The 11,592-nt window shown below is 42.5% G+C and overlaps 1 protein-coding gene across 2 annotated transcripts in view; it reads right to left on the bottom strand.

Moving 5' to 3' along the window:
- The window catches only part of LOC142256742 (testicular acid phosphatase homolog), a 108,368-nt gene that overhangs the window by 38,291 nt on the left and 58,485 nt on the right, over positions 1–11,592 (bottom strand). The window contains exon 3 of one of the 2 annotated variants that reach the window (XM_075328602.1): positions 8,366–8,452. The exons of the other annotated variant lie outside the window; for it this stretch is intronic. Within the exon in view, the coding sequence (XP_075184717.1) occupies positions 8,366–8,452 (87 nt within the window). The remainder of the gene's footprint in view (positions 1–8,365; positions 8,453–11,592) is intronic. 2 annotated transcript variants of the gene reach the window in all.

Below are 11,592 nucleotides of genomic sequence, written 5' to 3' on the forward strand. Positions count from 1 at the left end.
TTCAACAAAGGCAGGAGGCATTATTTCTGGAGCAGGTCCTTTAAAACTTTCAACTCGAACGTTTAACTTCAGGGGTTAACTTACGGATGCGGTTACCATTGCAGGGGACCGTACTGTGCCAATGTCGTACAGGACACCGGACTTCTTTTCCAGGCACAATACATCCCCGGGCTGTGAACCTCCAGCGGAAACGGTGGCGGGGGCAGCGTACACGGTACCTCTTGATCACGGTGTGGTGCTTCACAGGGCTCACTCGTCACGGTGCTGTCGGGTCCTGGCTCCCAGCTGAGGAGGGATGCCGTGGGGGTCTGCGTGGCTTTATCTTCACGCGACACGGCTGCTGCGGCGGCCCTCTGTTCCTGGGCCCACTCCGCGGTGACCATCCTCCGGACTTCCGCCTTCCAGTCGAGCACCTGCTGCAGTGTCTGTGCTCTCACCCGGACGCAGAATCGACCCAGCTCCCGCTCCAACCAGGCAGCGGTTCCCGCGGGGAGCTCACTCGGGCCGCGATCCTCCACATCAAAGGCCACTCCGCCTCTTCCACTTCGGAGTCCCGCCATGCCGCCGACAGGGCTGAACGCAGACATCCGCTCCCCCTTGGTCTTTTCGTGATCCTCGTTCTCCGGCCGGTAAGTCGACTTCTCCTTTCTCTAGGCAGCAAGCTCAACTGTCGAGCAGTAAATTTTCTTTTCAAAGCACCATTTCTCAATCCTCCTCCGAGCAGGGAGGGGGCGGGGCTTATTTTCGCGCTCTTTCCTGCAGGCACGCCCCTCTTCTTCCCGCGCTCAGCCAGGCTAATGGCGGCGGTTTTCAAACAGGGAAAGTCTCTTCAGCACAGTTTCTTCGGGCACACAGTACCTGGTGGGACCGGGCACGAAATCCTGTTCGTGACACCAAAAGTTGACTCGCCCACCCCAGGGCTGTGGGTCACCCGGTGCCGGGCCGGACTAGTCCGGGGGTCGTCAGTGGTGGCGGGGCCCGACTCCGTGGCCCTGGTGGGTGTCAGTTAAATATGGCTGGTGAGTTGGGGTTTGTGTTCGTGACGCCACCTGTGGTAGGCGGCTATTAAGCCGCCGCTGCTGTGTAAGGCCTCCGGGGTGATGATATGGCAGCAATGGTGGTACTGCTCCCCACAGGTGGAGCGGTGCCCCGGGGACACAGTTGGTGCTCGTGAGAGTCTATGGTGTTGTGTGGAAAACACGGTGCATAGTAAGGGAGTCGACACCAGAGGGTGCAGTTTCAAGGTCTTTACTCACAGTTCTTGGTTATGGCCGGCAGGAGCCTTTAGACTGCTGGGACCACCGTCAGGGACCTCCGCCGATCCCGGGTAGATCTGGGGGTAAATGCCAGTGCACCCCTCTAATTGTGTCCTTTCTCAGCTGACTTCACTGGCCACCAGCTCTGAAGCTATCTGTGGCCCTGGAATCCCTTCGTTCCCTGCTTGGTGTCACCTGGACCCTCCAAGTCCCAGGGTCTTCACCAGGAAGCGTCACTTTCTTCTTTCTTTAGCTCCTGCCTGACTAGAGCTCTTCTTCTACTCTCTGTTTCTCTCCTTCTCTGTTGCTTTCTTTCTCTGTCGCGGACACTCTGAACTCACAGAGCTCCTTTCTCTTTCACAGCTACATGCTGTCTCCTCACTCTCTCACTCTCTGAGGTAAACTAAAACTCTGACCTTCCTCTCTGCTCTACACTCGGCTGGCTCTTCCCACCCCCCGGTTGCTAAGCTACCACCCTATGGGAGCAGGGATGGGTCTTACGACCCCTCCCAGCATGCAGCATGGGAGGGTTGCTGCCACTGTCCCTGGTCCCAGTGTGTGCCTAGCAATGGGTGTAGTGCAGTTTTACCTGTGAACTGGCATGTACCCCTTTCCTTACCCAGGATGGGACATCACACCTCTGACTGGGGTGCAATGTCTCTGTGGCGACGGAAGCCTCAGGGGCGCCACATGTACACTATACCATGAGTTTGCATTACAAGAGCTGATGGGAAATTGCAGATGTAGCGTTGGACTATAAGATCTTGTATGGACTTGACACATATGAATGAGAGACTCAGGTTTGAAAATATGCATGCCCTAAAATGCGCGCAGATATTTTTTTTTGATGGGGGGGTTTGCAATCACATGCATTTCTAATTTTGTCTGGCTCATTAGGTGAGGTGGATCCTCAAAGCCCAAGGGCATATGGGCGTAGGTGCAGTAGATGGATGAGGAACGCAGGACACAGATATAACAGAGGGACTGGAAACCACAGGCAGATAGGGGACCGTTAGCAGAGGTACAGAAGCCACACACAGGTAGCTGCAGGCAGCCAGGAGACATCTTAGAGACTGCAGACAGGTTGCAGAGGTACTGGAAGCTGCAGGTAGCTAGGAGACGTCCTGGAGATAGCAAGTAGGTTGCAGAGGCAATGGAAGCAACAGGCAGACAGGAGATGTCCTGGATACTGTTGATAAGTTGCACAGATACTGGAAGCCGCAGACAGAAAGGATACGTCTTGGAGACTGCAAACAGGCTGCAGAGGTACTGGAAGCCACAGGCAGACAGGACACATCCTCGAGATTGCAAACAGGCTGCAGAGGCAGTGGAAGCCACTGGAAGACAAGAGACATCCTGGAGACTGCAGACAAGTTGAAGAGGTACTGGAAGCCACAGGCAGACAGGAGATGTCCTGGAGGATGCAGACAGGTTGCAGAGGTACTGGAAGCCGCAGACAGACAGAAGAACTCCTGGAGACTGCAGACAAGTTGCACAAGTACTAGAAGCTGCAGGCAGCCTGGAGACATCCTGGAGACCACAGACACGTTGCAGAGGTACTGGAAGCCACAGGCAAACAGGAGACCATTAGCAGAGTTACAGAAGCAACAGGCAGACAGATTGCAGAGGTACTGAACGTCACAGGCAGACAGTGCCATCCTGGAGGCTGCAGACAGGTAGTTGTGCACAAACTAAAAGGCTCAATACCAAGACACAGGTGTGAGTCTTGAGAAGCTTTATATAGGCCTAGAAAGTAGAAACCTCAATACATTAGAGCCGGGCTAGTTGCAAAGCCCGATGTGGAGCACCAGAACATTTAGTGGATCGGGGGAAAAGGAGCAGAGCGCAGACCCAAGACAGGAGTGTAATAACTTTGTATTGAATTTTCAATGTAGAATCCACCACATCTGAACATGGCCTAGAGCTGCCCAAAAACTTTAGACTGTATTCCTCCCAACTCCCCTCTATAAGGCTGAGTGCACACGTTGCGTTTTTTACCGCGGAAACGCTGCGTTTAGGGCCGCAGCGTTTCAGTGGCAAATTGCATGCGTTCAGCTTTCCCAGCAAAGTGTATGAGAAAGCCGTAAAATCAGTGCACACACTGCGTTTCTAAACGCAGCGTTTTGGATGCCAAAAATCGGTGCGGAAAGAAAAGCAGCATGTCACTTCTTTTGTGCGTTGTGGCTGCATTCTCCCCCCATTGAAATCAATGATGCGGGTCAGAACGCTGCTACACCGCAGTGAGCTGCTTTTTTGTTGCGGTCCGTGGGCTTAATCGGCATGCCAGAACGCAGGCATTTACCTGGAAGTGAGGTCAAGAGGTTTCCTGTTGACCTCACATCCTGGCAAAGTTCAGGAAAGCCCCCGGTGTCGCCAAAGTGCCCGCCCCGACCCCCGACCCCCCTCCCGAAAATCCAACATGGCCGCGCGCACAGCAGCGCACCGGCCGCCCTACTGCTCTGTTTCTGTCGCATGTGCAATAACACATGCGACAGAAAACTGCTCCCCAGGCCCTGCCAGGTCACCCCCTATTCCCCCCGGTGTCCTCCGGTGTCCCCCGGTAACCCCCGTACCTGTCACAGCGCTGATCCCCCGCGGCCCCCTCCTTCACAGTGCGAGCCGGTCACATGTGCCGAGCAGCTGACAGCTTCCTGTGTTCAGTGTGAGCTGCACTGGCTGCTGCTGCTCGGCACTGTGCAGCTGTGACCCGGGGAGAGTGGGTGCAGAGTCTTTGCACCCACTCTCCCCAAATGGAGGGTCTGCACTACTAGAAAATGGGGGACACATTCCCTGAGCGTGCCCCCCATATTCTAGAAGGTCCAGAGGCGACGTGGGACGTCAAAAATGGATACTGCGGACCCAATTTTTTTTCTTTTCAATAAATTGGTCAAAGAGGGAATGTTTTTGGGGAGTGTTTTTTCAAATAAATTTTTTTTGGTTGTCAATTTTTTTTGCTATTACTGTCAATTAGTTATGTCTGGTATCAAATAGACGCCGTGACATCACTAATTGCTGGGCTTGATGCCAGGTGACATTACACATCTGGTATCAACCCCATTTATTACCCCGTTTGCCACCGCACCAGGGCGCGGGATGAGCTGGGGCGAAGCGCCAGGATTGGCGCATCTAATGGATGCGCCACTTCTGGGGTGGTTGCGGCCTGCTATTTTTAGCCTGGGAAGAGTCCAAAAACCATGGCTCTTCCCACCCTGAGAATACCAGACCCCAGCTGTCAGCTTCACCTTGGCTGGAGATCTAATTTGGGGGGGACCCCACGTTTTTTTGTTTTTTTTTAATTATTTATAAATAAAAAAAAAAGCAGCTTGGGGAGCCCTTCAAATTGATCACCAGACAAGATGAAGCTGTCAGCTGTGGTTTGCAGGCTACAGCTGTCTGCTTTACCCTGACTGGCTATCAAAAATAGGGGGGACCCCACGTCATTTATATTAATTATTTTATTTTGGGGCTAAATACAAGGCTAGGCACCCTTTAGTGCCACATGAAAGGCACTAAAGGGCGCCAGCTTAGAATATGCAGGGGTGGTGGGACGTTATATATATGTTTGACATCCATTAACACATTTTTGGCCGTGTGCCCACAATCAGGGTTTGCAGCATTATGGGCGCAGAGTGTTTTCCCTGCGTCCATAACGCTGTGTTGTGCAGTAGAAGCACAGTGGAAGGAATTTTAGAAATCCCGTGCCCACTGGGCTTCTCTTCTCCGCAGCATAAACCGACCTGTGGTGCAGCTTCCCGAGCCTCAGCATGTCAATTTATGCTGCGGTGATGAGTGTTCTCTGCAGGTAGCATAGAGCAAGTCTACAGCAGCCTGAACCCAAATCGTGGTCATGGGCAGCTGCGTTCTCCCGTGGACAACACTCACATCTCTGCAGGAAGGCTGGCACTGTGTACTGGATGTACTGTGGCACTGTCACTGGATCATGTGGTCAAAAACGCACCTGAAGAAAACGCATGGAAAACGCATGAAAAACGCACGAAAAACGCATGCGTTTTTGATGCGTTTTTTCCCAAAACGCATTGTTTACAATTCTCCCCTCTGCCAGAGGGTGCGTTTTTTTCCGCGCTGAAAAAAACGCAACGTGTGCACATAGCCTAAATGCACATTTAGCCCATCATGCATGTTTTTTCAATGGCTAGAGGGGAATAAGCCCCTGACAGACTCATTTGGTATTGTTTAATCTACAATAGGGAGAAAGGATCAGACATATCGAAATCAAACATGCATGATCCCAATTTTCCCCAGACGTATGCTATTGGCGTAAAGTGACAGAACATACTACACATGTTCCATAAAAACGCCCATGTTGGCTGAACACTTGCCTTCTTTGTAGTTTTATGCCGCCCCAGCTACAAGATCCATTGCTTGAAGTTGTCTTAAGAGCAGGGGAAATTTACTGGGCTAGCTGATTGCCAGCAGTATGTCCTCCAACTTTCCTTCCTTCCTAAAATGCATTGCTTAAAGTCGCAAATACGAGATTTGACCATAAAAAGAAAGGAGCGGCGTCTCCAGGTTCCTGCGTGCCACATGTTGTGCAGGCCTGGACTCACACTTTGTTAAGGACCTTTGGTGACATCATTGTCATATGACCGTGATGTCACCAAAGGTCCTTCTGCAGTGTTAAACTTTGGAAACTACAGACTCTCAGGAATAAACAATAAGAAACTAAAGACAAAAGCAAGTGAAGTAAGACAGCAACAAAAGGACAACAAGGGCTAACATCACAACCGCTCACTATAATAATATAACCAGTCTGGATGAATCCACCTTTCCAATCCAGCATAGAAAAGCTATAGCTGGCACTAATGAAAAAGTCCAGCCAGCATATATAAGAGGGGAGTGAATGTGACTGGTTCTCCCACAGCATGTGACTAAAGGACATTAACAAGCAGCATAACAAAAATTAACTCTTGCTAGACTGCCTAGGAACTACTGGTCTGTGAGTTGATGCCCAAGTCACCCTGCGCTGATTACAGACCTCAGAGAGGTTAGAAGGCAGAATGCAAGAATCTGACATTTCTCCACATCCAAACGCCACAATGCAATTTGTCCTTGAAAAGGCTGGGGGTCCCTCAGAAGGTGGTGGTCCTGGGCAGGCAGTTGCCCAATGTGCCCACCCCTAACACTGGCCCTATGTATAAAAAAAAAACAAGGAGGCAAATGGAATAAGCATGGGGAGAGTACTAGATAAAAAAAATTACATCATCAACTTTATAGAACTGGGAGACCCCTTTAATAACTACAATTTTTCAGGAAGGGGATTATTAATTGTAAAATAGGGGAATATATTCACTAATAATAGTAGTAAGTATGCCTCTTTAGTGTAGCTTGTGACGAGATATTTACACCCTCACTGCAATATATCTAGCAGAAGGTTAAGAGTTAAACCAGTGACCTAAAGAAACCGTGCCGACAGGCAGCAGACATTTTGGAGTTGGGCCTAGACATACCTGACTTCACACCATAGACTCCAGTTCACTTCAGGTCGTATTAAGATAACATGTACTGTATTTCAGGGTAATGAACCCGAGAGGCTACATTTACTTTATGGGAACTGTATAAAAGATATGAAAAGACAATTGTAATATGTTCGCTTCCTCTGAGATGTGAAATATGAATCTTTTTTCCAAGTACAGTGCCACCTCTGTCTATGGGCAACATCTGGTATTACAGCTTCAGTTCATCCAAGTGAATGGTGCTTTTTATAAAAATAAAAGTATATTATAATAAAAATATATAAAAAAATAAATAACAAAAATATATATTTTTATATATTTTGATTTAATATTATTTTTATTATATATTAAATAATAAAAAATATGTAAAAAATATAAATAATAATAATTCATTATTATATACATTTTATTATATATTTGTATTATTTATTATATTATATTATTATTAATAATGTATTATTATTATGTTATATAAATATATTATCATCATTATTTTATTATGTTATATAAATATAACAAATAATATTAAATAAAAAATATCAAAATATGTTATTTTTATTATGATTTATATATTTGTTATATTATATTAATTATATTATTAATGTATATTTATTATTATAATTATCATTTTTGTTATTATTAATAACAATAATTTTATATTTTTTATTATACTATACTTTTATATATAATATACATAATATTGAATAAATATATTAAATTAATAACCAATAATAAAAATATTATTAAATAAATATATATTTTATGTATATTTCTTTATATATTTTATTTTATTTATGTGTGTATATATATTTATTTATATGTATATATATATATATATATGTGTGTGTCTTCTATATTATATTAATTATTTATTATATTCGTTAATTATAATATATTTCATATTTTATATATATTATTGTAATATACATTAATATACATTAATATACAGTATAAATAATATAAATATATAGAATTTTTATTATGATGTATATTTTTGTTATATTAAATTAATAATATATGTATTATTTTATAAATTATTATTATTATATTATCTCTATTATTATTCAATTATATATTTGATATATATTTTTTAGTATAATATAATTTTATATAAAATTAAAATAATAAAATAATATTATTTTATTATTATTTATATATGTTTTATATATGATATTAATTATATTTTATTATCTTAATTATTAGCATATATTTTATATATTTTTTATTACAATATACTTTTATATATAATATAAATAATATTAAATAAAATATATTATTTTTATTATTATTTATATATGTTTTAGATTATATTAATTATATTCTATTATATTAATTATATTATTTTAATATATAGTTATTAATTATTAATTATATATTTGTTTTTTGTTATAATATACTTTTAAATATAATATAAATATTACATTAAACATAAATATATTATAATTATTGTTATTTATATATTTTAAATCACATTATATTAATTATATTATTATTTATTATTATTAATATATTTGATATATATTTTTAGAATAAAAAAAAATATTAAATAAATAAAAAGTGTATATCAAAATACTGTATATTAAAAATAAAAAAATAATATTCTAAAAAAAAAATAATTCCATTAGTGCCACTTACCTCCTCTTTTCTATATGATGGGCTGAGAAAATGTTCGTATCTCACCCTTAGATATTTCCCTAGCTCATACTGCTGTCTGATACCCACCTGGAGGTCAGACAGAAGAGATTAGAGATTATTAGTAACCAAAATTGGACCCAAAAAAACCCTAAATAGATCCCAAATGTAAAATACAAGCACTAAAGTCCAAATAAATTTTTACAATAGCCCAAAAATTAGTCTCAAGCCCAAAATATTTATCATAGAATGTCAATGATTGTAAGTAAATATTAAAGGCAAAATTACAAGTTTTATTAGCACAAAACAAATTGAGGTTAGATATTTTTCTACTAATTTGTTGGGTAATTTCAAATAGTACAATTTTTACAAAGAAATTTAGTATATTTTTCGGGAAAAGAGGAAGACTGAGAGGATTTCATTGTTATAGTGTGAAGTTTCCTTTTAAATCATATGATAACTTACCAAATAGACTAGATCCTGTATGTAGGTCTTGTAAGTATGGATGGTGCAGTGGTATAATGTAACGGTTTTTAAAATAGAGAATGAACATTCAGGTTACACCCTTGTAACACCTCCAGCCAATCAATGAGCCAATCAATGTCCTCCGCGGTCTTGAGCCAAGTACCGCTGAGGACGATTGTCTGAAGGCATCCCGCTGGGTATGCAGACCTTAAAGTCTGTGATGGGACTGCAGGGACAACCAGGGACAAGTGGCTCCTATGATGATGACTATACCTGTCCTCCGGATTACCCCTAATGGTGGAGATGCTGGAGTCCCGTGCCTTACTATACCCCTGAGTACAGCAAATTTGTTCTCCCTGCCAGTCAGGGAAGGAAGAGGCAGGAGTGTGATGGAGCACAGATAAGACAGACAGGAATAACCGAAACTCAGTCACACTGCACACTCTGAGGAATAAACAGTAAGAAACTAAAGAGAAAAGCAAGAGAAGGCAGCAACAAAAGGATAATAAGGGCTAACACCACAACCATTCACAACAATAATATAACAACTGCCAGTAAGTCTAGGTAAATCCACCTCGACAGGCCAGTATACACTATGTGCAGAATTATTAGGCAAGTTGTATTTTAGAGGATTTTTTTATTATTGATCAGCAACTATGTTCTCAATCAGGGACCCTATATAACAAGAAAAAACAGCATAAAAACAACCTCCACTTCAAAAATATTATGTATTGCAAAGTGTGCACAGTACCAACATTCCAAGCTGTACTATTGAAAAAATGAGATTTTTGGCAAAAAATTGCAATTTTTCGAGCCACCCCGCCAACGTCACGGCAAATCTCCTGGGGCAGTCCTAACACTAAAATATTTTTATTTAAAGTGTGCCATGTGGCCTCACATATGCAAAATTAGGACTGCACAGCACGTACCTTGTGCTTTTCAGTCACCGTCTCCATGACTGATTCATGGTTGTGGGCGGGACAGGCCCGAGCACATGCTGCTTAGAATAAATAGCCAGTGGACGGGGTTGGATGGCCAGTGTGAACAGCCACCAACCGCCAAAAATCAGGACAGATGGAAAAATAATAAACATGAGGTGCACTGCAAGATGAGAATCAACTGGGACCCTATATAACAAGAAAAAACAGCATAAAAACAACCTCCACTTCAAAAATATTATGTATTGCAAAGTGTGCACAGTACCAACATTCCAAGCTGTACTATTGAAAAAATGAGATTTTTGGCAAAAAATTGCAATTTTTCGAGCCACCCCGCCAACGTCACGGCAAATCTCCTGGGGCAGTCCTAACACTAAAATATTTTTATTTAAAGTGTGCCATGTGGCCTCACATATGCAAAATTAGGACTGCACAGCACGTACCTTGTGCTTTTTTTGCCAAAAATCTCATTTTTTCAATAGTACAGCTTGGAATGTTGGTACTGTGCACACTTTGCAATACATAATATTTTTGAAGTGGAGGTTGTTTTTATGCTGTTTTTTCTTGTTATATAGGGTCCCAGTTGATTCTCATCTTGCAGTGCACCTCATGTTTATTATTTTTCCATCTGTCCTGATTTTTGGCGGTTGGTGGCTGTTCACACTGGCCATCCAACCCCGTCCACTGGCTATTTATTCTAAGCAGCATGTGCTCGGGCCTGTCCCGCCCACAACCATGAATCAGTCATGGAGACGGTGACTGAAAAGCACAAGGTACGTGCTGTGCAGTCCTAATTTTGCATATGTGAGGCCACATGGCACACTTTAAATAAAAATATTTTAGTGTTAGGACTGCCCCAGGAGATTTGCCGTGACGTTGGCGGGGTGGCTCGAAAAATTGCAATTTTTTGCCAAAAATCTTATTTTTTCAATAGTACAGCTTGGAATGTTGGTACTGTGCACACTTTGCAATACATAATATTTTTGAAGTGGAGGTTGTTTTTATGTTCTCAATCAACCCAAAAGACTCATAAATATCAAAGCTTAATATTTTTGGAAGTTGGAGGGGTTTTTTTTAGATTTGGCTATCTTAGGAGGATATCTGTTATTACAGGTAACTAATACTGTGCAGAATTATTAGGCAACTTAATAAAAACCAAATCTATTCCCATCTCACTTGTTTATTTTCACCAGGTAAACCAATATAACTGCACAAAAATTAGAAATAAACATTTCTGACATGCAAAAACAAAACCCCAAAAATATAGTGACCAATATAGCCACCTTTCTTTATGATAACACTCAGCAGCCGACCATCCATAGATTCTGTCATTGCTTGATCTGTTTACGATCAACATTGCATGCAGCAGCCACCACAGCCTCCCAGACACTGTTTCGAGAAGTGTACTGTTATCCCTCCATGTAGATCTCACATTTTATGAGGGACCACAGGTTCTCTATGGGGTTCAGATCAGGTGAACAAGGGGGCCATGTCATTATTTTTTCATCTTTTAGACCTTTACTGGCCAGCCACGCTGTGGAGTAGTTGGATGCATGTGATGGAGCATTGTCCTGCATGAAAATCATGTTTTTCTTGAACGATATCGACTTCTTCCTGTACCACTGCTTGAAGAAGTTGTCTTCCAGAAACTGGCAGTAGGTCTGGGAGTTGAGCTTCACTCTATCCTCAACCCGAAAAGGTCCCACAAGTTCATCTTTGATGATACCAGCCCATACCGGTCCCCACCTCCACCTTGCTGCCGTCTGAGTCGGAGTGGAGCTCTCTGCCCTTTACTGATCAGCCTCTGGCCCATCCATCTGCCCAACA

This window comes from Anomaloglossus baeobatrachus, chromosome 11 (genome assembly GCF_048569485.1).
Source record: "Anomaloglossus baeobatrachus isolate aAnoBae1 chromosome 11, aAnoBae1.hap1, whole genome shotgun sequence".
Classification (NCBI taxonomy): domain Eukaryota; kingdom Metazoa; phylum Chordata; class Amphibia; order Anura; family Aromobatidae; genus Anomaloglossus; species Anomaloglossus baeobatrachus.